Below are 27,873 nucleotides of genomic sequence, written 5' to 3'. Positions count from 1 at the left end.
TTGGAGAAAATGAAACGCTGGATTTATTATCAGAAAGTTATTGCAGAATTCACATACTTGTCTGATAAATGTCTGCTTGCAACGATGTTGAAGTATTTAGTATTTACACAAAAGCAATGATCAGAGAAAGAACAAAATACAACCAATGACTTCTTTTCAGTTTCCCCCATTGCAATGGTGGATCCCATTACTATGAGTATCCTTGCGCTTCATTGTTAGCTCATTTAGGCCCCATATTCGAATTGTGTGGTCATCACTCGCTGACGCCAACATGTGGGGGTTCACTGGATTCCAGCTCACACAATTCACAGCTCCAGAATGGCCGGGCAATGCCTCTATAAGCTCCCCTGACTCTCTGTGCCATATATAAACCTGCAATCCCAGAAAATCAAATGATCAAAGCTCAGACAAAAAGGGGGAAATTTGTACTCATGCAATTCATGATGGCATAATAGAAAGGAAATAAAAAATAGAATCCTAAAACAGTCGGGTACATACTATGAAGTGAGTAACACCGGAAATTAAAGGGTTTCTATTTTTTGAATGTCTTTTCTGATATGGACATAAAACTATTTCTTGTGTTTTGTTTGCCAATCTTACTTAGATTAGCAAACTATTGTGTGCTAGACATTGAGGAAATTTTAAAAGGGACTAAGAGCTTCCTAGAAAGGAAGTTGAAAGCTGTTAGGATTCCTTTTTCTGGACGAAACCAAACCAGCCCTGCAAATAATTGTCATCTGATTACGGGTTCTAGATTGTTTTTTAAAGAACCTAGGAATCTCAATTGCATCCTAGCAAGTAGCAGCTTCCCCAAAAGCTAGTAGAAATAAAAGACCAGCCTCCCTAAGAAGCAAAGATTTCTAGTTCTGCCATCAGCTTCAAGTATATGATCTGACTTTTCTAGTTCTCATAAAAGCTTTATCTAGTTTCCTGGTTAGTAAACCCACACTGCAACCCCCCTAAAAGCTATCAAACCCTAATTTCTGACTCGAAAACAAATTACCATCCCATATAATCATAGAGGGCTTTGCCACCACCCCTTTCAGTAGCTTATTCCTCTCAATTTGACATCAAGAACCAACTAGATATCATAAAGAAAAACAACTCCAGATCTGTTACGCATCTTAGGAAATAGACTCCATGGTTTTTTGGCCAACTCTTCTCTTCAAATCTCTTGAATACAATCCTGAAAGTTCTCTTTTATGTTCTCTCTAGATTCCCTTCAAAATCCTCTCTCGCAGAACAGGATTTCTCGCTCTTCTCCTTGCTGCAACCACTTGAAAGGTATATATTGTTTGCAAGATTTACTTTAAGGATTTAATCAAAAAATGAAATCCCCTCCGCTGGTATGATGTGACCAATGTTATCTATCCTCTAGACTCCTAAACAACTCGAAACCAATCACTATAAGAGAATTCTAAAGAGTGCAAGAACTTGGCTTTTTGTGCAATGGAAAGAGGTGGAGATAACAGTCATCTATTCTTCCCCGAGGGCAAGATGAGATCATCTGCATAATCACCTTTCCTAAAAGCCTGTGTGCTGAGTAGTGTTAGGCAAATGATTTTAAACATGAAACATGATAACAAGACAAGTAAGTTGAACTTTTATGTGTTTCTATTTCTATAAATGCTGAATACAGTTAGTGACGCTGGTTCTTTGCAAGTTTTAGTTTGAAAATCCATTTAAAAAAGAATGATAACATTAACAATGTCCTGTTCAAGGACTCAAGTTGTGTGATTATCGAACTAAACTAAGACTGGCAATAAGTAAACACCAATGTTATATGGATTATGCACACACCAACAATTAGAAACAACTTTGAGGTCTTAAAGCTCACTCCTAAGATCACACAAACTTCAAGTGACTCTACACTGAGAATTCTAGACTAAGCGTCCTTATCATTTCAGCTTAGGAAGAACAAGCTCTTAGGCCAACAACAGAAACTTGAAATGCGTAATGAGGGCTTAATGACCGACCATAGGAAGGAAATTGAGCAAGAATAGAATTACCACACCAAATAGCCAAAAAATAAAACCATATTGTCATAGAGTTCTTTGGTGTTACCACACACGGATAGAGTTACCACACAATAGCACAGATAGACTACTAGGATTTTGTTTAGAATATATGACATCATGGTTTTCCTTAAGTTTGGATATGTTGATTTGTTAATTTATTAATTTTGAGATGAATAGAGAGTTTGATAGAACTTCTAGTTTATGATATACAACTCTTGTTACTTTGTGCTGTGGAAAGTGGTGAAGATACTAATCTTAACCTTATTGGGAATGAATGCTACACTACACCACCATATCCAATTGTTTACCTAACTCTAAAATTTAAGTACTCCATCCTGTGAGTTGACAGAATTTTTAAGGAGTCTATTAAAGATATTTCAAGTTCCAAGTTTATCATACATAAACGCTAAGCAAACATAAGTTATGTTTTTGACTTTTTGAAATGGACAATGAACATGAATCCAGGGTCCTCTTTACCACTCATTGATTGTCCTAGAGCTGTTAAAGTTATCATACATACAGTAGTTCCTTGAATTTCTTCTCAATGAGAATTTTTTTTTTTTTGATAGGTCTCAATATAACCTAGCTCTTTAGGCAACTTGACCCTTAACATAAAATCATCCAAGTAGGGCTTTCTTGCTCAGATGGGATTATTAAAGATCCATCTCCCAAGGAACTAGGATATAATGATTTTCATCGTATGGACTGAGCACAAATCAAAAGGTCAAATGGACCATATATAACATACTCTATTTTAGAAAAGGCTAATAATATCAATTGTACGATATTATCTCAAATTCACTTCAATTGTACAATATGAATTGTGTAGTCGATAAACAAGAGAGAGAAAATTCTGTATTGTAATTTTATTAATGAATATCCAACTATACATATACCTAGAGTAGTGACCATTATACCCTCATACTATACATTTAATTACAACTATGTATTCCAACACTCCCCCTCAAGCTAGGGCGTATATATCATATAAAGCTAGCTTGGAACAAATAAACTTTAGCTGACTATGACAAAGTGGTTTGGTAAACACATCTGCAAGTTGATCAGCAGACTTCACAAAGGGTGTAAAAATGTCACCACTGAATATCTTATCTCGAATGAAGTGACAATCGATCTCAATGTGTTTAGTCCTCTCATGGAATACAGGATTAGACGCAATATGTACTGCAGCTTGATTATCACAAAATAACTGAAGGGGGACAGGAGCTGGAAACCCAATCTCATGAAGAAAGTGTTGCAACCATGTCAACTCACTAGTAGTGTGAGTCATGGCTCTGTATTCGGCCTCTGCACTAGATCGAGCTACTACTGTTTGCTTCTTATTCTTCCATGTAACCAAATTACCTCCTACAAAGGTACAATATCCAGTAGTCGATCTTCTATCTAAAGGAGATCCTACCCAATCAGCATCTGAAAAAGCTTCAATTCTAAGATGCCCATTTGGTCTATACAACAACCCAAGGCCGGGAGCTCGCTTAAGATACCGAAGAATATAGATTACAGCATCCTAATGTGAGACCCTAGGCGTTTGTAGAAATTGGCTCAGTACACTTACTGCATAAGAAATATCAGGTCTAGTGATAGTCAGATAATTTAATTTTCCAACAAGTCTTTGATACTGACCTGGATCTCCAAACAACTCACCTTCCTCTTTCATGAGTTTACGATTTGAATCCATAGGAGTGTCAATAGGTCGTGCACCCAACATGCCAGTTTCTTCTAAAAGATCAAGCACATATTTTCTCTGAGATAGGTTGATACCCTTTTTAGATCTACTAACTTCGATTCCAAGAAAGTATCTAAGTTTACCCAAGTCTTTTGTCTGAAACTGATCATGTAAAAATTGTTTCAGCCTGGCGATTCCAGTTGAATCACTCCCAGTAATTACAATATCATCTACATATACAATCAATAAGATATGACCCGCATCACTATGCAGATGAAATACCAAGTGGTCTGTTTGGCATCTATGAAGACCAAATGCCAATACACTATCAGAGAACCTCCCAAACCATGCTTGAGGAGATTATTTCAAACCATATAATGCCTTTTTTAACTTGCAAATTGTACCTCGACACTCCCCCTGAGCAACAAAACCAGGTGGTTGCTCCATATACACTTCCTCATTTAAGTCACCATGTAGGAATACATTTTTAACATCCAACTGAAATAAGAGTCAATCCAAATTAGCAGCAAGAGAGATCAATACCCAAACAGATGAAATTTTGGCAACGGGAGAAAATGTCTCGTCATAATCAATGCCATAAATTTGAGTATAGCCTTTAGCTACCAAGCAAGCTTTCAGACGTTCCACAGCGCCAGTAGGATGGAATTTGACTGTGTATACCCATTTACAGCCAACAAATTGTTTTCCCGGCGGCAGAGGAACAAGATCCCATGTCCCATTATGGTGAAGAGCATCCATTTCATTTTCCATGGCTGTCCTCCATCCCGGATCAGATAAAGCATCCTGAACTGTCTTAGGAACAGAAACTTTTGACAGTTGAGAAGTAAAAGATGAAAAAGATGGAGACAATGCATGACAGGAGACATATTGGCTAATCGGATGTTGAGTAACACAAGAACAAGTACCTTTTCAGAGAGCAATAGGTGGAGATTCTGAAGCACTGAATAACTTAGGGTCTGAAGACGGAGACAAAGTTGGTGGAGGCAGGGGAGCCGGGGTCCGTGAGTGACGTGAGTACACCTCTAGAGAGACAAGAGAAGGCACTGAAGGAGGTTGGGTAATAGTGGGTGACTGTGGAGGAGAAAGATTTAGAGTAGGTAATGGTAAAGAATCACACTCAACACCGAAGACGTGTCTGAGAAATAGGGTATGGAGTCAAGAAATGTGACATCAGCACTTGTGAAGTAGCGACGAAGAGCAGGACTATAGCAGCAATATCCTTTTTGTGTTCGGGAATAACCAACAAAGAAACACTTGGTAGCACGTGGATCAAGCTTATCAAAGCCTAGGCCAAGATTATGAACATAGCAAACACACCCAAAAATTTTGGGTGGAAGAGCAAAGTTTGGCAATGAGGGAAACAAAATGGAGAAGGGAGAAGAGCCATCGAGGACAGATGAAGGCATACAATTGATAAGGTGACACGAAGTCAGAATACCATCACTCCAAAAATGTTTAGGAACATGCATATGCAGTAAAAGTGCTCGGGTTACATCTAACAAATGACGATTTTTGCGTTCAGCCACCCCATTTTGTTGGGGTGTGTAAGAACATGAAGTTTGATGAACAGATCCCTTATTTGCTTAAGTAAGCAGCAAAGGCATTAGGTTGATATTCTTTAGCATTGTCAGAACGCAAAACTTGAACTTTTTGTCCAAATTAAGTTTTAATTTCTTTTTGAAAGACTTTGAATATGGAAAGTAGTTCAGATCTTGATTTCATCAGAAATAACCATGTCATACGAGAATGGTCATCAACAAATGTAACAAAATATTGAAACTTGTTTGATACAATATTGAATGGTCCCCATATATCTGAATGAACCAAGGCAAAAGAAGAAAATGCTCGATTATCAACTCGAGGTATAAAAAGACACGATGATGTTTACTAAGTTGACATGCTTCACAAGGAAAGGGAGACACATTTCCAAGATCCCTAACTTGACATTTCAGAAGAGAAAGGGATGGGTGTCCAAGGCGGCAATGCCATTCAAAAGCGGAGGAGGAAGTGAGGGCTCGAGTGGGTGACTGCTCGACGTCGAGGTAATACAAACCACCAGTTTCATGCCCCGTACCAATCTTCTTCCCCGTCTTGAGATCCTGAAAGATACATACAGAAGGAAAAAAGGTCACAGAACATTGAAGATCTTGAGTAATTTTACTAATGTACAGCAAACTAAAGGGAAAACTAGAAGCATATAGAACAGATGACAAGAATATAGAATCAGTGAGCTTGGTGGATCCAATGCCTGTAACTTTAGCAAGAGAACCATTAGCAAGAGTAACACTCTTGGAAAATGACATGTTACCTAACTCAGATAAGGAATGAGACAAACCAGTTAGATGTTCATTAGCTCCTGAATCGATGATCTATGGATTTTGGGTAGACGAGACAAGACATGTGGATGTTGTACCTGATTGGGTAAGAGTAGCTCTAGTAGATGAAGCCGCTCGTGTAACTAAAAACTGATCATACTCATCCTTCGATATGCTGATCATCTCTGGAGGCAAGTTGAAACTCGTTGCCTGTGATGTAGAGTCTTGGCAAATGGCCTGATTAGCAGACCCAGATGGTCTCCCGTGTAGATCTCAACAATAGTCCACCGAATGGTTAGTGCGACCACAATGGGTGCACTTACGAGATTCATGACCTCAAGTACGGTTACTTCTGGCATCACGTCCTCCACGTGCACCTCTACCACCCCGGCCTTCACGTCCACTAGGAGCAATATAAGAGGCAACTAAAGCGGATCTCTCATTACTCTGGTCAGAAGATAACTGAGATCCAGGTCCAGATAATGTGGCTCGCTGGAGTCGAGAGAACACATCAGGAAATGAGGGGAGCTGTGGGCTTGCCAGAATTTGAGAGCGCACCGACTCATACTCAGGTTTTAGGCAAACTAGAAACCGAACAACGTTGAACTCTTCACGTTACTTTAGCATAATTGAAACATCAGAAGTGATAGGTTGATAAATTTTGAGTTCTTGACATATACCCATCACTTTAGAGTAATACTCTTCTAGGCCCAAAGCACCTTGTTCCAATCCAAAAAATTGTTGACACAACTCATAAATACGAGTTGTGCTTCCAACACCCGAGTACATCTGTTTGAGATGCCTCCATATCTCCTGAGTAGTGTCAAAGTTTACTAAACTAGCACAAATATTAGGCTCAATACTAGTCAACATCAAGGAGCAGATTTGAGCATCTTCTTGCTCCCATTGAGTAAAGGTAGAACTATTTGAATCAGGCATTGAATCAACCAAGTGGGTACGACGAAGACCCTTACCTTTCAAGAACATTTCAACAGATTTTGACCATAGTATGTAGTTCTTTCCATTCAATTTCACCGTAGTCATAGGCATGTTAACGTTTGGTGCAATAGATAATGACTCAAACTTAGCTTCCATGGAGAAAAATACGAGGATATGGATCAAAAATGAACAAATACACGCTGGAAAAATAGAAACCAGCTTAACAACCCAAATATCGGATCTATACGGTTCAAAAACAGTCTATACCGGTCAGAACAGCCAATTTTAGGGCCTGAACCGACCTGTATCGGGTCTGAACCGGCCTGTACCGGCCCTGTTTCGGCCTGTATCGGCCGGTACTGGATTCAGGCGTATCGGATTCAAGAATAAATCAAAAACGCGAATAAGTTATTCCTAACCCGGAATAAGGAAAGCAGAATTACAATATACCTGATGCCAAACAAGTGTTATTCCAGATAGGAATAGGTTCTTATTCCAGATTGGGGGCATGCACAACCAAGGATAGGATAACAGAACACACCAGGAATAGCCAAAAACTTGTAGCCAAACACACCTGGACTCTTCCTCCGGCCGGCGATACACCGTCCTTCCGGCAGTCGATGGAGACGAAAACTCACCGGAGTGGACAGAGGACACCGGCAACCTCGATTCCGGTGTCCATTACCGAAGATAACTCCTTATGTCACCGGAAAAGCACTTCGAAAGGAGCTGCCGGCCGAAACTTCAGCCAAAACTTCACAGCACCACCAACAACCAACAACAACCACCAGCACCCGCTGGAAAACACCACTAACCCCGTCGCACAACCACAACCGACTACTCACCTCTCTAATACCATGTAGTCGATAAACAAGAGAGAGAAAATTCTGTGTTGTAATTTTATTAATGAATATCCAACTATACATATATGATATACCTAGAGTAGTGACCATTATACCCTCATACTATACATTTAATTACAACTATGTATTCCAACAAATTGTATAATGAGTATGGCTAATAATATGAATTGTACAATAATACCTAAACTGCACATCTCGTGCAGACAAAGATAATTGTACCTAGAAATTTAGTTAGTAGTTAATACTATAACGAGGGATGACATCATAAAGCAACTAGAAACTACGTTCTGAGTCTTTTGTCATGAATAGTTTTCGGGCATCACTTATCAGAAAATAATAATTTTCGGACATCACAAATTATACCAAAATGGGCAACCATGAGAGCATAAAGGGAATATAACATCCGCATAAGCACATATAATACACATAACAATCTCTGAATAATAATAGAAACAGAAACACCCAATGAATTTTCTACAGAATAGAACTTGTCCCTATAAACCAAGGAGAACCACACTCGAAAGAACCTGAAAGGATAAAATTAAAACCCGTACCTGTGAGTCCTCACTACCACTAGCAATAAAAGCTTGGGAAAGTCCACCAAAGCAAGATCTAATCACAAACCGGGTGCGTTTGTGACCTTTGTACTTGGCAACAAGCTTGAGGTCACCATTGATGTCCCAAAGATGGATTTCTTGGTCCAGAAGATTAACCAGCAAAAACCTATTATCCCTCGATAATGAAAACGAGGTTATTGTTTGATCCTCTTCAATTAATCTTTCAGTGTTTGCTTCCCGGTCAAGTAAGAGTATTGCAGTTTCTCTACACATACTTATAATCTGCTTTCCATCATTCGTTATTTCCAAATCAGATATCCTAAGAGTCCGTTGCCCTTTCCAACACTCCAGCTCTCTCCCATCTAGTTGCCACATACAAATACTCTTATCATTGAAGCCAGAGAATACCCATTTGCCATCTGGAAACCATCCACAGGACACAAGGCCAATGCCAGCTTTCTCATAAACATGGAGGCACTCGCCAGAAGAAACATCCCAGCGCCTGACAACCTCCTCCAGTCCACAGGTAAGTAGTTCATGATCATCAGGACTCCACGAAGCAGAGCAGACAGGTTTCAGGTGGCCACAGAGTCTATGCTTTAAAGACACACCACCATTCACATCAACCTGCAGATACCCACAAAAAAGAATAAATAAAAAAGGCAAAATAATAGCGTTTTGTTATGAGACAAGAAGGAGGATGCCGCAGACACAGGAATGTCTCCAACAAATGCATAAAGCCATAAATGCTCAACAATTAGATTCCAAAGCACCAGAAACCAAATATCAGAACTATACACCCAAATTAGAAGAAATCCTAACCAGATATCCCAATAATAAGAACTTAACCATCAATTACTGTATTACAATAGGGCTGTTAATAATGAGATCAGAGAAAAAAACTTGAGAACTGTGTCTCTCACTCCCATGGCCATCCCCAGTGCTTCTTGCAAGAGACGACTATTTTCCTTGTGTTCATTATTCTGCTTTATTCTGATTATCAGACCTCAATAACTCCGATGATTGTGTGATTTCATGTCCACCTGAGATTCAGGATCTTATTTTGCATTATTATGAAGGTCTTCTCACCAAACCAGCCTCTTGGAGGCCTAAAATTGATGGGTTGATTTTTTCTCTTGATCCTCTTAGTGCGAGTTGGTTGGAGAGACCCTTTGATGAAGATGAGGTTTTTCACGTGGTTAGTGGGATGGTTAAAGATAAAGCTCCTGGTCCGAATGGATTTTCAATGGCCTTTTTCCAAGTTTGTTGGGAGATTGTGAAAGAAGATAATGTGGGTTTTTCAGGAGTTCTTTTCCATTACAAAGTTTGAAAAATCAGTCAATGTTACTTTCATTGCTCTCATTCCTACTTCAAAGTTAAAAGGATTTTCGTCTTATTAGTCTTGTGAGGGTTCTACAATATAATTTTGAAGGTTCTTGCTAATCATTTGAGCAAGGTGATGGAGCAAATTATCTCTAAGCCCCAAATGCCTTTGTTCAGGGGAGACAAATCCTTGATTCAATGCTTATTGCTAATGAATGTCTAAACAGATGTATGAGGGAGGGTGTTCCTAGTGTTCTTGGTAAGCTTGATATGGAAAAGGCATATGATCATGTGAATTGGGATTTCCTTTTCTACATGCTTGGGAGTTGCTTTTGGGGAAAGGTGTGTTCATGGATTAGGAACTGTGTTTATACTGCCCGATTCTTGATGTTGGTTAATGGTAACCCTGCTGGTTTTTTTCCATAGCTCAAGTGGTTTGAGATAAGGGGACCTAGCTCAAGTGGTTTGAGATAAGGGGACCCTTTATCCCCTCTCCTTTGTGTCATTATAATGGAAGCGTTGGGTCAGATGGTGGAGGCTGCTGTTTGGGGGGGTTCCTTTCAAGTTTCTCAATTGGTAATGCTAATAATGGATCTATTACACTTTCTCACCTTTTTGCAAATGACATTCATTTTCTGTGATGCAAATCGTGGTCAGATTCAAGCCTTGAGGGCAATGTTATTATGTTTTGGAGCTATATCAGGCCTCAAGGTGAACCTTGGAAAGTCAGAGATGGTTCCGATGGGGGTGATACATAACATCAATAGTTTGGCAAGTTTTTTGGACTGTAAAATTACTTCTTTACCTCTGAAATACTGGGGCCTTCCATGGGGGGTGCCTTTTAAGGCTAGTGCTATTTGGGATGGGGTTGTTGAGAAAAGGTTGGCTGGTTGGAAGCAATTATATTTATCTAAAGGGGGCAGACTTACTCTTGTTAAGAGTACCCTCTCCAATCTCCCCACTTACTTTCTATCATTGTTTCCATTGCCTGCAGGGTTGACCAACTAGATCAAGTTCTTTCGTGCTTTTTTATAGGGTGGAATGGGAGAGGAAACTAAATTCCATCTTGTTAGTTGGAATAAAGTTCGTTCTCCTATTGCAGTTGGAGGGTTGGGAATCATAATTTGAGGATCTTTAATAAAGCTTTACTGGAGAAGTGGTTATGGAAAATATCAATCAATCAGAAGGAGAGTCACTGTGGAAGGAGTTCATTGGTTGGTGTTCTAAAGAAGTATGGGAGGTTTGTGGTGTGGGTCTTTGAAAGTTCATTAGAAAGGGCTGGGAAACTTTTGTTAGTCATGTTAGTTATGTTGTTGGAGAGGGATCTAGAATCCGTTTCTAGTTTGACATTTGGTTTGGTGATCGAGCTCTCAATAGGGTGTTTCCGGCCATTCTTCGGTTGGCTTCAAATCGGTTTGCAGATGGATCTGATCTGCTTGTTCATTCTAATGGCTCAATTCAGTGGGATTTTGCTTCACTAGAGCTACTTAGGATTGGGAGATTGACGTCCTCAGCTTTTTATACTTCGAGGCTTGGTGGTAATGATGGGGATAGGATGTTGTGGAAGTCCAAGGGGTGCAAAAAGTTCACTGTTCGTTTGTACTATAAGCTGTTGACTCTTCAGAATAGTCTTTTTCCTTGGAAGTGTATTTGGAGGTCTCACGTGTCTTCCAAAGTTGCTTTTCTTATATGGACTGCCGCTCTTGGGAAAATTTTGATGCTGAATAATTTACGGAAGCAGGGTATAATACTTATGGATTGGTGTTTCATGTATAAGAAGCATGGAAAACCATGGATCATTTACTTTTACATTGTGAGGTGGCAAGGACTTTGTGGGATGGCAGTTTTTGTAGAATCGGCTTGGCTTGGGTGATGCCTTTGAGAGTGGTTGATCTTCTTGCGTGTTGGAATAGGCTTCATGGTTCTCAAGTGGATGTGGCTTGGCAGATTGTCCCTTTATGTCTTATGGGGTGCATTTGGATGAAAATCAATGAGCTGTGTTTTAATGACAAGGAGCGTATTTTGGAGCAACTCCAGAATTTCTTTGTACACTCTTTATTGCTTTGGTTTTTCTGCTTTAGTGATTGAGAGCTTCTGGTCATGATTTTCTGTTGTTGCTTTCTGTTTCTTAGAATGTATTTAAGTGTTTTCTTCAGTATACTTCTAGTGTACACGGGCTTCGCCTATACATTCGTTTCTAATCAAATTACTTCTTACTTACCTAAAAAGAAATTTTGGTAATATGGTGACTTACTAAATGAGGCATGTGACTATATGTGACCTTTCTTTTTTCTTTTTGATAACAACTATATGTGACCTTTAGTCATGTGCTTAGAAGATTAAGAACAATGTGCTTAGTGTAGACTTGAGTTACCGGTTGGGCTCATGTCTATGCTATAGAAACATTCTTGTCTCATTCAAGAATTTGCTAAAGTACCTATCAAAAAAAAAAGAACTTGCTAAAGTTATAACAGCAGTTTTGGAGAATTATGGAACAAGCTGTATGATTTCCCTTCTTAACTCATATATAGATTACATTAGTTGGTCTCAAAGCAAGATCTTTTGTTTTTTATAAGTACTCAAAGCAAGATCTTATCCAATGGATTTGAGTGTAGGATATGGGTATTGCTTATGATTTTGGAAGATGATGTCAACGATAACAAATAAGGCCCCGTTTGGATAGTGAAAATGTTTCATCTCATTTCATCATTACAACTTTCTAACATTCCAACACAAAATATAATAAACAATTCAACTTTTTCAAATCTAAAAAAAATAATAATATTAAAAAATAATATTCTAACAATATTTTATTCAACTTCCATCTCAACTCACTATCCAAACGGCACCTAAGTCTTTTGGACCAGCCACTCAATCGAATCAGGATGCTCCCTTGATCAAAAAACGGTGATCGATGTGATTAAAGGCTTGGCTCAGTTTGGATACCTAGAGTACCTCAGATTATTTGTGAATGGTAATGAATAGAACCCCAAGGGGTTGGCCTAAGTGGTGAAGGCCTTGGTCTTGGGGTCTCATTCCCTTCAAGCTCCAAGGTTCAACACCTCATGGGTGCAAACAATCCTTTGGGGCTACACCCCCTAGTGAAAAGCCAGCGATTTAACCAGTTCCGTGTAGGGAAACTTCTAAGGGTGCGGTGCACGGGACCGGGGTTTATTCTGCCGGGGTGGGTCCAAAGGACCCTGCCTTGGAGAGGTTCCCCGACATCAAAAAAAAAAATAGTAATGAATAGTAGTGAATAGTTTGTGAAGTAGTTTGAGAATATCTGAGAATAGTTGTGTTCTCAAATAGACCCTTAAGAAGGCAGCCTGAAGCTTTTGCCGAGTGTGTTACACAGAGGAAATCCTTCTCAAGATGCTAACAAATCTGTGCAGGGAATGACTATCAACATGAAACAAAATTAAAAAATCTTTTTCATGTTAATATTCCTCAAAAACAAGAGTTTTGTGGCAGATTTGTGGAAGACACACCAAAACTTGGTGAGTATCATAATGGCGAAGGGTTTAAGATCAATTTCTTCTGTTGAGAAAGTATTCAACTGAAAGATGTTCCAAGAAATAAGAAAGTGGACTGATTGCAATGTTTTAGGTTGGCATCTATATCTAAACTGCAAACTATGGTGCAGCCATTTAGGCTACGTTTGGATGGTGAAAGTGTTTCATATCATCTCATCTCATCATTACATCTTTTCCAAATTTCTCCACAAAATATAATAAACAATTCAACTTTTTCAAATCCTAAGACAATAAAAATAGTAAAAAATAATATTCTAACAATATTTTATTCAACTTTCATCTCATCTCAATTCACTATCCAAACGGCACTTACGTGTTACAAGTAATGAGAAAAGGAGGCATAAGTCTTCGCACTGTTGGAAACTAGTACTGCTTGCGAGTGATTATAGTGAAGAGTTTGTTGTTAAAAAATAGAATGGAAACAATGTTCATGATTTTCTTTCCTTAATATAGAATGTATTTAGGTGTTCTTTTGTATACTTCCTGAGTACACGGGCTATGCCTATTTCATTCGAATGAATAAAATTTACTTCTTACTTATCAAAAAAAAAAAAATTGAATGGGCCATGTCTTGTAATGCAATAATTTCTTATAGCCCAACCATATGAAATTGCAAACACCAGCTCCACCATAATGTGCTCCAAAACACTACCACTAATTCAAGGCATAATGGTAAGAACCACAGATGGTGGATGCCGCAAGAATATTATTTCTCAAGACCGCTGAATCTGAAAGTTGAGACACATCCTCAAAGCTATAAACTTTTCTGGTTAGAGAAATGCACAGAGATGTCACTTGATCCCGCTCCATAAAAACTCTTCAAGTAAAGATGGCTCTTATTCTAGGGCATATTTAACTCACCTGGAGTGATTGATGCAAAGAACATGGCAGAGGACTTTTTACAAACACTTGAATATCCAAAGAACAACACTAAAAGAAAGTCTAGACATCCATGTTGGCTTGTGGGATTAATGTTGCTCATTTAGTCACTGTTGTATGTTGTAAATCTTAATATGTTTGCCATTTAGGGGATGTTTAATAAGATGAGATGAGAAATTTGTTAATAGCAGTGAAATAATTTGTGAATAGTAATAAAATGTTTTGAGTCATAATATTTTATTGGATTTTCGAAAAGGAGAGAAAAAAGTTGAATAAAAATATTTTAAAGTTAAAATATTGTCAGAAAATAATTTTTTAATATTATTTTTGTTTTGAAATTTGAAAAAGTAATATTATTTTTTGTGTTTTGTTCGGGAGTTTGGAAAATTTGTAATGATTAGATGAAAAAGTTGAAAATTTGAGATTAAAAAGTATTCGTGTTTGAGTGATGTTTGGGAAAACAATTATAAGAAATTTTGAGATAAGATGAGATGAGATGAAATCCTTTCTCAAACAACCCCTTAGTCTTTAGAGTTCTCAGTGCAATGGTTCGATATTCTGATGTCCTAGGCATAGAGGTAAGTCATCCAAATTTTTTATGAGCCATGTGATCACTAATAAGTAATTTTTTAATCAGTCATGTAACCACTATGAGATATATTTAGAAATACAAGTGTAAATCAGTTGTTGCAGTTGCATTTTTGCTACGGAAAGATCTTTACTCTTATTTAGGTTTTGCTAAAGTTGCAATGGCACATTTTGGAGTTGATAAATCATTGAGCCACTTTTTGTGCCCTTTTCTATCCTAAGATGTGGGTGCTCTTGCCAATTTGATAGCTTGAGTGTAACACTCCGGATTGTGTATAGGAAGGCGGTGAATGGAATTCAACATTGCTTGGCAGGGAGAAGTCAAGACTGTTATAATGGTACCCTTGACTAATACATTTGGAGTATTGGCCCAAAAGTGACTTGGGCTTTCCTTGGTTTGTTACACTGAGTAGCTTTTTGGTTTCCACTTTTAAATTCTTCTACTCTCTATCATATTTAGATTCAAAAAGAAAAAGTCCAAGAAGCATCTTCACGAAAGAACTACGATATGTTTGGTTAAGAGAAACTTTCGCAATCTTTAAGATCATTTTACAAATAATTTGAGATGTATTATTTATTGGGTTTTGTGAAAGTAGATAGGAAAATTTGAATAATATTTTTAAATATGTTTTGTGGAAGGGTATAAAAAGTGGATAGGTAGAACTGAAAGTTGTTCAAATATAATTTTTTTCATGGTAATTTTGTAAAAGTTGTTTTCATTTGTGTTTTTTACTTTTCCCTGAAATCTAGGCAATGATTGGATGAAAAGTTATAAGTTGAGATAGATTTTTTTTCTTTAGATTGAAAGATGTCAGGATTGAAGTAGAAAAATTGTTTGAGAATTTTTTTAAAAAGATGTCAAAAGGGAACACCTTGCAGCTAGAATTGGTATTTCAGGGTTTGTTTCTTTGTCTAACTGGTGGCAGAAAGACCAGAAAATACTATAAGTCCACAAAACCCCAGGAAAAAAATGGCACACCCTTCCATAAAATGTTTGGAATTAAGCCCCTCACCCCTCCAAAACTGTAGCTCTCTTAATATCCGTCAGGAACTTACAGCTTAAAAATTCTTGCTATGTTGCTTTTCTATTTCCAGTCCTTTAGAACCCTTAATTCAAAATTTCTTACCCCGTGTTGAATTATACCCATAGAACATCTGTAGGATAGATTTGCAACAATATGATTGCTAAATGATCATTTGGTGAACAATTAACATCTCAGTGTATAGATATGCAAAATATTACAGAAGTGGAAAAAAACGAAGCTATGAAATTAATAAGTACAGTTCAATTAGGCTCATTAAAAGAGATCACCATATAGTCGAATATAAATCAATTGATTGAACATAAAGCAGAAAAGGGGCGTCAGATACAATATGGAGAAGTTTTTGGTCAATATCAAGCTTACCTCCCATATGATTGCCGAACGATCATTTGATGATGAAGCCAAAAAGTTCCCATTATGTGAAAATTGTAAGAACCAGACTTCATCACCGTGTCCTTGCAATATCTATTCAAATATGAATAAAAATAATGATCTTGGTAAATGAGTCAACGATGTGAAACCAAATCCACAATAGAAACTGTAAATGTAAGTCAATACATAGATGCCCTACATTGATAAGATTCTCTAGAATAGACAACAAATAACTTAGAAAAGATACTTACAAACTTCAACAACTACAATTATAAAATTACCAAAAAAACAAGGGTCACAGAAGATGTAGGTTTAACCTGAACCAACACCTTTATTCCATTCCTCGAAGGGCATTACTTCTATAAGCAACATTCATGGTCTTTTCACATGCACAAAGGAAAGTCTCGCTTTTCTCATCTTCTTTTTCTTTTTTTCCTTTTTTTTTCTTTCTTTTATCTATCTTTAATGAAGATGTATGAAGAGAAAGATATAGACAATAGAAGCAGATATCCTTATGCATTTGTCTACACGCCAAGTGCAATTGCCACCATCAAACAATGTTTACTGTATCTACGGGTTATAAAAATCTTATAAACTACCCTACCCCCTTATTTGTCTGTGAGATAAGCATATGCACTCCGTGAGTTAAAAACAGATTATGGTGAAATTGAAGTAAGCTGAAAAACTCTTTAGAAATTCATTTCTGAAGAGTATAGCACAAGATCTTTGAGCCAGTCTTTATGCTTTTCAGGTGCAATTAAAGACCTTCTAACGACTAAGTACCACTGCATAATGCCATTTTCTCTGACTTTTCTGGATGTTGAAAGAGGCATTTATATAGGATTGATCTTTTCACCAACAAAATTATAGAATAACTCAATCAGTATTTTATTATTATATGGGATGCAGGAAAACCTATGGAGTTGTAGACTTATGCCACAACTTGCAAAGTAATAGTGGAGGGGAGTACTTGATATAGTTTATGTAAGACTGAGATTCGATTTCTGAAACCAAAAGCCAGATGCCTATGTTCCGGTTTCAGGTTTCAGTGCCAGTCTTTCCATCAATATATATATTCTAGAACTACAAAAGTATATTTTTACATTTAGTAATTAAGAACAAGGGCTGTTTGCTGATTAATTAGAGAATAAAGTGATAAATGGATCTACTACTGGTTCTTTGATTCTTCTATGACACAATCAAAGTGTCCCATGTCCAAGCACCATTGCCTTTATTCAGGTTAGCAAGAAAAGGGACCCAACATAAAGGGAAACACTTTTTTATTTTTTTGATAAGTAACATAGAGGAAAGCACTTGCTTAAGCTAATATCATAATTTATAGCTTCATATGTTGAAGAAGCCGACTCTCCAAGAAAAAATAATATAGATGGTTTGAAGAAGCCTAGGACTCTCCAAGCCAAGGACACTTATAAGTGATATTTTATGCTTCAGGTATAGGGTAAATAAATTTTGTTCAGCGCAATGGAGTGGGGTGCCCATCTTAAGCTAAACAGTGCACATAGGCTTAAACCATGCTCTTTAACTATGTCTAATTTCAACCAAACCTTTCACAGATGCTCAAATCAAAGACAGTGCTAATACTTGTCAGAAGTGGAGGGTTTGATTATGATCTCTTGATATAAGATGCATTATCAATGATTCCATCAATACTAGGTTCAAAAAAGATGATAAAATAACTAACAACGCCCTCCAAAATATTGTCCTCTTAACAATTACCAATGACATCTTATTCTACCACGTTCATATTTGCAATCCGATGAATAAAAATCCTCCCTCAATCACGAAATCATTGAATTTTATGACAAATTAACTACCCTTTGCTGTGACATTTGCAAAACCACAATTTTATGTAGTCCTCAGAGAAATTTCAGATTTTCTTTTCATTCTTATTATAATGCTTTAATCAGTCGTGTTGTAAGTGATTTCCCCTGAAAAAGTTTTTGGAAAGTTAAGGTGCCGAATAAGGTAGCCTTCTTCCGTTGGCTTGTGTCTCATGACAAAATTCTGACCACTGAAAACTTAAGAAAACATGGTCTTTGTATTGTGGATTGGTGTTTTATGTGTAAGAAAGATGGCTAATTGGTTAATCACTTGTTTCTACACTGTGAGGTGGCAAATAGTTTGTGGAATGATATTTTTGGAAGGCTGGGTATTTCTTGGGTGATGCCAAAGCATGTGGTGAATCTTCTAGCTTGCTGGAAGTATGCTGGGAGTGTCTCCCTATCGCTATCATTTGGAGAATGATTCCTTTGTGTTTGATGTAGTGCCTATGGCTAGAAAGGAACAGGAGATGTTTTGAAGACAAAGAATGCTCATTGGAAGAAATTAGGGACTTTTTTCTCCAAACTTCATATCTTTGGGCAAAGGCTTTTGTTTCAAATAGTGATGAATTGTTGGAGTTTTTCTAGTTTTTTCCTCCTTCTTAGCTGCTGTATGTAGGTATTTCCTCTATTAAACTTCCTGTGTACTTGGGCTATGCCTATTTACGATAATAAAACTCTTATTAACTATCAAAAACAAATGTAGTCCTCAGATACGACTGCCCTTTCTAATTGTTCCAGACGCCAGAATTTTACAAATGCTCTTCCTTCCCAAATATATCCTTTAAATGCTTATATATTCAATATAATCTCTTCAATAACATCCCCATTTTCTCATTAAACACAAAAACCTGAGGATTTGACACTCCAGTCTCCTCCTATCTTATAAGGCATCCTTCCAACATGTTACGAATCCTAAGCAGTCTTCCAAACAGACATGTATATCTTTCATGGTATAACAGCACAAAACTTTATGAAAAAACCAGGCTTAATTTTTTTGTTTTTTTTGATAAGTAATAAGAAATTTTATTAATAAGCATATTCCAGGTACACTGGAGGTATACATGTGAATACACCTATTTAGGATCTAGTAACTGATACAAGGAAATCTTGGAAACTAAGACCATTCAGCTCTAGAGCGATGGCCCACATAAATAAAGTCTTCCAAAAAACCTCCTAAACTCTTCTATGGAACGTTCTTGATTCTCAAAAAGTCTATCATTTCTTTCACACCAAATACACCAAAGAATGCAAAGAGGAGCCATCTTCCATACAGCCGCAATCTGTGGTGTCCCCGCAATTCCTCTCTAGCTTGCAATTAATTCTATCACTCTTCCCGGCATGACCCATGCTATATCCATTCTGCTGAAGAAAAAATTCCAGATTTCCCGAGCAAATTCACAATGTAAAAGTGGTCTACTGTTTCACCATTCTTTCTGCACATACAGCACCATTCGGTTATGATTATGCCTCTTCTTCTTAGATTGTCCATAGTAAGAATCTTCCCTAATGCTGCTGTCCATACAAAGAATGCAACCTTTTTAGGTGCTTTGCTCCTCCAAATGTTCTTCCAAGGAAAATTGTATCTTCGCTGCATAGTAATTGTATCATAAAAGGAGCACACAGAAAACTTCCCTTTCCTCGAAGGTTTCCATACTATCTTGTCCTCGCTTGTAGCATCAATAACCGTGTTATACAGCAAGCTGAGAAACTCCACCATCCCGGTAACTTCCCAATCATGTGCATCCCGAATAAGACTTATATTCCGCTCCTGTGCACCATTGCTTATTACCGTCAAATCAGCCACCATTGCTTCTTTGTCCCGAACAATTCTGAAAATATTAGGATAGAACTCCTTTAGAACCGTGTCTCCCACCCACACCTCATTCCAAAAGCTGACCCTCCTACCATTTCCCACACAAAGACGAGTGTTACTAGCAAAGGTACACCAACCTTTCCTTACGTACTTCCATAACCCCACCCCATAAGTCCCCCTACTTTCCTTAGAGCACCAACCCCCCCGTTCACTTCCATACTTCATATCAATCACTTCTTTCCATAAGGCTCCCCTTTCCTTGTTATACCGCCATAACCATTTTCCTAATAATGCCTCATTAAAAGCCCTCACATTCCGAACCCCCAAGCCCCCATCTCTCAACGGAGTACACACCTTATTCCACCCTACTAGATGGAATTTGAGCTCCTCGACTAAGCCACTCCACAGAAAATCATGTTGAAGTTTCTCCATTTTTTGTTGCTATGCTGGCAGGGAGAGGAAATCGAGACAAGTAGCATGTAGGAAGGTTGGATAGTGTGCTCTTGATAAGAGTGGTCCGCCCCCCTTTAGTTAAATACAACATTTTCCACCCAGCCAATTTATTCTCTAATTTCTCCACTCCCAAATTACCTTGGCTTTGAAAGTAGCCCCCAAGGGGAGGCCAAGATACTTCAATGGCAAAGAGGAGACTCTGCATTCCAAAATGTTGGCCAACCCTCTAATGTTCCTCACCTCACCAACCGCAACCATCTCCGTCTTTGCAAGATTAATTTTTAACCCCAATACCGCTTCAAAACACAATAAAATGGCCTTCAAGGCTTGTACATGTCCTGCATTTGGCTCACAAAACAGCAATGTGTCGTCCGCAAACAATAGATGTGAAATGTTAATGTTCCCCATTACAAAACCAGCCAGGAAACCCCCCTCCACCGCAGCTGGCAGCATTCGACTTAGGGCCTCCATTACAATGACAAATAAAAGGGGTGATAATGGATCACCTTGTCGTAATCCCCGCGAGCTATTAAAGAATCCCACTGAATCTCCATTTACTAACACTAAGAAACGAGCCGTTGACACACAATGTCTCATCCACTTTCTCCATCTTGTCCCAAAACCACGTCTACTTAACATGTATAACAAGAAGTCCCAGTTGACATGATCATAGGCCTTTTCCATGTCTAATTTGCATAAAATACCTGGCTCTCCCGACTTGATCCTGTAGTCCAAACATTCATTTGCTATAAGGACCAAATCCAGTATTTGGCGCCCTCTCACAAAAGCATTTTGAGTCTTGGAGATAATTTTATCCATGACTATGCTCATTCTATTAGCCAGGACTTTAGAGATTATCTTGTAAATGCTCCCCACCAGACTAATAGGCCTGAAATCTTGTACCTCTATAGCATCCTTTTTTTTTGGGACTAGTGGGATGAAAGTAGCATTCAAACTCTTCTCGAATTTGCCATATGTGAAAAATTCCTGGAAAACCTGCATTACATCTTCCCTCACCACCTCCCAGCACTTCTGAAAGAAAGCCATGGTAAAGCCATCCGGGCCGGGTGCTTTGTCTTTATTCATTTTCCTGACTACTATGTATACCTCTTCCTCTTCAAATGGTCTCTCCAACCAAGCCATACTCCTTTGGTCGATGTGCTCAAAATCTAATCCGTCTAAAGTAGGTCTCCAATCATGAGGTTTTGATAATAAGTGTTCAAAGTGTCCAGCCACATGATTCTTAATTTCAGCTTGGTTTGTAAGTGCACCGCCCATCCACGTTTAGGGACTCAATGGTATTGAACCTCCTACGAGAGTTTGCAATGCGATGAAAAAACTTCGTGCACCTATCTCCCTCCCTAAGCCACAAAGCCCACTTTTGTCGCCCCGAAATTTCCTCCATAAGAATCACTCTTTCCAAGTCAGCAACAACTTGCCCTTTGCGATTGCTCTCATCTCCACCTCCCTCCAAGCTTTGTAACTCTTGAAACAGATTTTTTTTTTTTTTTTTGTACCGTAACATCACCAAATATTTGCTCATTCCATAACTTCAAATCCTTTTTCAACGCCTTCAACTTTCCAGCCAATACATTACTCGGGTTGCCCTGCAAATGATATGAGCTCCACCATTGTCCCACCAACTCCACAAACCCCTCATGTTTTAACCACATATTCTCAAATTTAAAAGGCCTTCTACCCCCTGGGATCCCTCCACAATCCAGCACAATGGGAAAGTGGTCCAAACAAATCCTAGAGAGCCTTTTCTGAGAGAGATCTAGATAATGTTCCTCCCAAGGAGGAGATATTAAGAATCTATCTATTCTTGACCAGGCTTGATTTGAGGACCAAGTATAATCACCCCCCATAAGCGGTACATCCATTAATTCCAGCTCATAAATAATTTCTGAAAATTCCCTCATAGCAAGAGTTTGTCGACCCTCCCCCAATCTTTCGCTAGGAAATCTAGTCACATTAAAATCTCCTCCAATACACCATGGCACCTCCCACCATGAGGCCATGCCTGCAAGTTCATCCCAAAGCATCCGCCGCTTACAATCCAAATTAGGACCATAAACACCAGCGAAAGCCCACGCAAACCCATCTTCAAAGTTTTTGAACAAGCACCCCACCGAATATTCTCCCACAAACTCATCAATATTCTCCACCACCCTTTTATCCTACATAACTAATACTCCCCCGAGGCCCCTTTCGAAGGTAAATAGGACCATCCTGCAAATTGGCAGCTCCGTAAACTCCTTATGACTCTTCTTGTAATAATCTTCAATTTTGTTTCCTGCAAGCAAATAATGTCCAGCTTCCATTGTCTCAACAAAGACCGTACCCAGAGGCGTTTGTTGACCTCATTCAATCCCCTTACATTCCAGCTCAAAATTTTTGGCTTCATTTAACAACTGACACAGCCCTTCCCTTAATTTATCACCCTTGTGTTTTAAGAAAAAATCCTCAACTCCGCCAAACCAATCCAAGATTAACTTTGTATTCTTAGTTACTAAATTAGTGCCCATTTCAACATGTATCCAAAATTTCATATGATTAGAATTTATGAAAGGAAGTAAAATCTCTAAATCACTTGAAATTTTCTTTTAAAAGTAAATGTGAGTTTGATTGATAATATCAGTAGGCTAGCCCAAGTACACAAGTTGTATAAGAAAAGGAAAAAAAAAAAAAACACCTAGATGTAGTTAGAAACTGATCCAAGGAAATCATGGAGACTTTGTCCATTGAGATTTATGGTTATTGCCCAAAGGAAGAAAGTTTAATCAGGCTCTACTTAGGAAATGGTTGTCGAGTTATCAACTTGAGAGGGAACCTTTATAGAAGGCTGTAGTCTCCAAGTACGTTGGTGGTTGGGTAGGGTGGTGTTCTAATGAGGTAAATGGGCCACATAGGGTAGGGATGTGGAAAAATATCACAAGATGATGGTTGAACCTCTCTAGATACACAAAATTTGAGATGGGTGACAGCTCTAGAAATAAATTGGCATGGCACTTGGTGTGGTGAGTGAACCCTCGAGGAAACTGTTCCAAAAGTATTTACGATTGCAAGGATGCAGGAGGCTTTGGTTGCTGACTTATTGGCACTTTCAAATGGATACCTCAGTGGAATGCCAGTTTCCTCAGAGCGGCACAAGATTGGAAAGTTGACACTTTCATTGACTTTTCTTCCACCTCTTGTGCTCTAAGAGAATAAGGGTTAAAGAGAGATAAACTTCTATAGAGTCCTAAGAACGGAAAGTGCACTGTCCACTCATTCTATGAGGACTTAACTACCCAAGATATGAACTCCTTTTGGAAGATGAGGCTGCATCAATTTATTTTTGAGTGTCCACAGCATTAAGGCTTCAAGAAATAACCTTAACCTTGGGAAAACCCCACAAACAAATACTCAACTTGAGTAAATGAATTCTGATTGTTAAACATGATAACAATTATACTTGTCTTGACAAAGAAATTAGTGGTAGACAAATGCAAAAACATAAGTTTTCTTGATCAATAGTCATCCCCTTTCATATCAATAGGGAACTTTGGAACCATGTGGGGTTAGGAGTAAAGCATCCCAAGGTTGGTCCATTAAGCATTAGTAAGAAGATAATGACCCTTAAAATACAACTAATATTAGTCACTAATGTCAATCACAAGTCAACCACAGAGAAGCTTCCAGCATATTGTGTTACAGCAAAGGCAGAATACAAAAAGAACTACTTGTGAATCTTACAAACTTTTAACTGAAAGGACTTTCTCTAACCTGTGAAGTACGGGAGGGAATCTGATCTCTTCCACATAGATGATCAGTGTACAATGACATTTCCTTATCCAAAGAGTTGTGAAAAATGCAAGCATCTCTTTGCAAAAGAAGCGCTTGTTCGACTAAATGTTCCAACCTGCTTTCAGGTATCATAACTGTTGGGGGAAGCAGTTTCTGCAACTCCACCAGTAGCTTTGAGCGAGACTTTGACCTCACAGTGTCTTTACCTGGAAACGCAACTTGAATACACTTTGAAGGAGAAACTATGCAGGAAGAAAGTTCGCGAACTCTACTCTTATTGATGCATAAAGGTGCAATCTCAGTCCTCAATGTGTTTAGTGCATCCATGACCTTTTCTGCATCCAAAAGTTCAAAAAACTTGTGCTCCAGAATCAGAAAAGAAGCTGATTTAACAACGCTTTCATCCAACAGTCCAATGTTGCGCAAAGTGGAAACACTTTCATCCCAATTGCCATCGAGTATTTGCTGCATAAACAGATTTACCACAGAGGAGTGTAAGGGTATCCCAGACTCTTCCTCTAGATGAGCACCACTTTTCTTATAACCAAGAGTGTACAATGCATTGGCTATTATACGAACAAATTCCTCTCTTTTAATAACTCCTTTTGAACCAACAACCTCTTTATCCCCTTCTGATGCTAGGGGCCGAGCCATCAAGTTGCTTGAGGAGCCAGATACGGGCCCTATAAAAGATGAACCGTTGGAAAGACCTTTCAATTCTTCAGAAGAAACTTTCATGCGTTTTGTTGCTGGTTCTTCATCTTCTACACCTCCCATGAAATGTGCACCTCAGCCCATATATTCCTACAATCAGAGAAACAATAAAAAACCAAATTAGAAATATGCCACCAATAAATCACAAGAATAACTCTCAGCACATATTATTCAAAGTATCAGTCATACATTCCAAAGCCGAATGTAACAAATAAAGAAAGCAACCGCAAAGATTCTAATAAATTTTTTTTTTTTTTTTTATGTCGGGGAACCTCTCCAAAGCAGGGCCCTTTGGACCCACCTCTGCAGAATAAACCCCGGTCCCATGCACCGCACCTCAAAGACTCTAATAACTATCAACAAAAATGAATCAATAAACTTAAAACATAATATGTATAATTGAAACTTCAGAAAATATTCTTCTCAATGTTTCTAAAGATGGAAAAGTTGAAAGTTCTGATGTATATGCTTTGGTTCTTTGTGGGTTTCAAGCACTGTTTTGCCATCATTTTAACAGCTAATAATGATGAAAAACTCGCCAATAACAACCTCAAATCCACATTAGTCCTTACAGCTCCAATTTAGATAAATATAGGGATTACTTTATTGGCTAAAGGTCAACAAGCATTTATGACCACAAGTCAGAAAAGTGTTACAAATAATTGCCAGCTTCCTACAAGATTAAGGGGAAATGCTAAACATGGGCTGGGACATTAGTAAAGCATATTCAGAACGGAATGTCTGATAGGATATTAATTTATTCTATTTTTTATGGTATAAAAACGCGAAGTTCGTAGTTGAAATAAAGCCAATAAAACAATTATCACTACAATATTTCCATACATTCATCTGAGTATAATTCAAGGTTGATTTGCTCTCTATGAAAGCATCAATCCCAGTTTGAAGGCATAAAACATTTTTCAAATGTATTACAAGTAACAACCTTAAAAATGAAACAAAAATTTATTTCTTTCATGATGAATTTATGATTGCTGAATCAACATATTTGACAACATATATGAGCACATGGTATCATTTCACCAAATCATATAAAAAAAGACAGAGACCCCAAATATTGAAAGATTACTGTGTTGAAGTCATATATTCTGCAATAACCTTCTTCACTTTTATTTTTCATTTTAATTTTCATAATTATTGCTCAGTGGTTCCAAGGTAACAACAAAAGGTAATTCTTTTTCCATCTTTTTTTCTGTAATTCAAAACTTTGAATAACAGCCCAACAAAATGACATGCATCTCATTTCCTTTCTAACACTTCTATTCTGATATAGCAACCGACAACACAATAAATTTCATAGAGCTTGAAAGTTTGCATTTATAATACATTTCTTACCATATACATTTTCATCACCATATTGAGAAAATCTAAAAGATCAGAAGATATTTATACATACCATAAGTATATATAGTCCATGCTATATACACACATTCAAAGCTGGATGTTCATTAAATTGGTTTTCTTGAACATCCACAGTTCTACCGTAACTCCTCAGTATTCGAAAAATTAATTCCAGTTTAAGGCGCCAGCATTTCCAAAATGAGCTGGGTTTCGCAACCTCTGTTTTTGCCGAGACAAATGTGACGGAAGGGAGCCCATATCTCCAGCAACAAGTTACTTTTCGTTGAAAAGTCTGATCCAATTATCCAAGTTACGCATAAAAGTCAACCAATAGTTCACAAACCAATTTAAGCCTTAATTGTATCTCATAGACTGCATAGTTGAGTGAAATATCATTTACAAGCCCAAGCACATGCCACGGACAGTACAAACTCTGAAATAGTAAAAGAGATATACAGTACATGCCTTAGAGAATACATTTCATCAAGTCAACTCAATGATCTCAGTGGCATTTAACACAAAACTCTCAGTTAGATAAATAGAAATTCCAAATTGAACAATCAAATGGTCCATTAATTGAATGATCCACATTCCAAAAAAATAACCAAATTCTTTAAAAAGAACAGAAGTACTTTAAGAAAACGCATTGCTATGAATCAATTGTTATTGAAAGGAACACAGAAAGCAAATATTTAAAGTTAATTTCTTCTTGAGAGCTAAATATTTAGCAAGAAAGGTAATTAGTATCGCAATATGCACGCTTCTTAGCAGTAATTAGTTAAATCTCATATAAAAATACCCATTAAAAAGGAAATCCTACTATACAACGCAATCATACCCAACAAGAACAAGCAATCTGACACACACACACATATATATATGAGAAAAAAAATTTATAGGCAAGCCAATATAAATTTAACAATAAACAAAAATCTCAAAATAAAAAAGAATGCATCAAGAAATAATAAAAAATCAACAATGAATAGAAGAATACAGATTACCCAACTTTAGAGGTAATTTATGCAGGAAGATAGCAAAATCTTGAATACCCAGAAAGCGATTTCGTGTTGGGAGCCAATTCGGATCAAAAGGAAATGAACCCAGCAAAAGCAAAGAAATTGATTATCAATAAAGAGTAGGGGTAAAACCAAAGGATCAGAGCACCCACAACAAAAGACTCTCTTTTTCTTATTTGTCGGCACATTAACAGTAATAATAGAGGTGGGCAAGCGCAGGATTGAAGTGGAGGCGATAGAGAGACCGAAAATTCGTGAAATATGTAAGACAGAAACGAGAATTTACAGCTAAAAGGCTTTCGTAATTGGAGGAAAGTGTTTGGAACCTTTGTGGGTAAAAGGGAGAGACTGATGAGTTTCCCTTTGCGTGGAGGTAACCAACTCTATGGGGTCATGGAGAGCGAGAAATATGGGTTTGTGGTCTCCCTCTCTCACTGGGCTTTCCATGCTGAGATTCGTAACCAAATCGGGCCAGTGCAAGCCCAACCAGCAGTTGCAAGGCATGAAAAAATACATAAGTTTCTAATGGGCTTAACTCGATAAATGAAGGAGTAATTCACCAATCACATCAGTAAAATATATAAACGAGTACGTAAAAATAACTGTAAATAAATTTTTTGTAAATGAATAGAAAGAAAAGTTGAAACATTGGCAAGGCTGGTGAAATTTTATAAAATAAAATAAATATATATATAAATAAAGGAAAAAAAAGAAGAAGATAATAATCTGAATTTCTTGTATTTAGAGACA

The 27,873-nt window shown here is 37.7% G+C and overlaps 1 protein-coding gene across 5 annotated transcripts; it reads right to left on the bottom strand.

The window, feature by feature from the left end:
• On the bottom strand, window positions 1–27,508 carry LOC122307639 (WD repeat-containing protein 26 homolog). Of its 5 annotated transcripts, none has more exons than XM_043120652.1 (6): window positions 27,114–27,508; window positions 26,163–26,540; window positions 24,014–24,838; window positions 16,127–16,228; window positions 8,395–9,024; window positions 5,448–5,822 (listed from the first exon to the last, which is right to left on the bottom strand). In XM_043120652.1, exons 3-6 carry the CDS (start codon window positions 24,809–24,811, stop codon window positions 5,460–5,462), a joined length of 1,893 nt encoding a protein of 630 aa, XP_042976586.1. In that variant the 5' UTR covers window positions 24,812–24,838; window positions 26,163–26,540; window positions 27,114–27,508; the 3' UTR covers window positions 5,448–5,459. The 5 variants fall into 5 exon arrangements, with proteins under 5 accessions (XP_042976588.1, XP_042976586.1, XP_042976585.1 ...); XM_043120651.1 differs by having other exon boundaries at window positions 26,163–26,399; XM_043120654.1 differs by lacking the exons at window positions 5,448–5,822; window positions 27,114–27,508 and adding an exon at window positions 1–372 and having other exon boundaries at window positions 26,163–27,074.
• Window positions 27,509–27,873: the final 365 nt, after the last annotated feature.

This window comes from Carya illinoinensis, chromosome 4, assembly GCF_018687715.1.
Source record: "Carya illinoinensis cultivar Pawnee chromosome 4, C.illinoinensisPawnee_v1, whole genome shotgun sequence".
NCBI lineage: Eukaryota > Viridiplantae > Streptophyta > Magnoliopsida > Fagales > Juglandaceae > Carya > Carya illinoinensis.
This window is presented reverse-complemented; position numbering and strand designations above follow the sequence as displayed.

Excerpts from the sequence above, each read along its gene's own strand:
- LOC122307639 (XM_043120653.1), bottom strand. The coding sequence starts at position 24,811 with ATGGGAGGTGTAGAAGATGAAGAACCAGCAACAAAACGCATGAAAGTT. Across the intron at positions 9,025-16,126 it reads GTTCGGCAATCATATGGGAG|GTTGATGTGAATGGTGGTGT; the intron begins GTAAGCTTGATA and ends GGGTATCTGCAG. Across the intron at positions 5,823-8,394 it reads GTGGTAGTGAGGACTCACAG|GATCTCAAGACGGGGAAGAA; the intron begins GTACGGGTTTTA and ends TGTATCTTTCAG.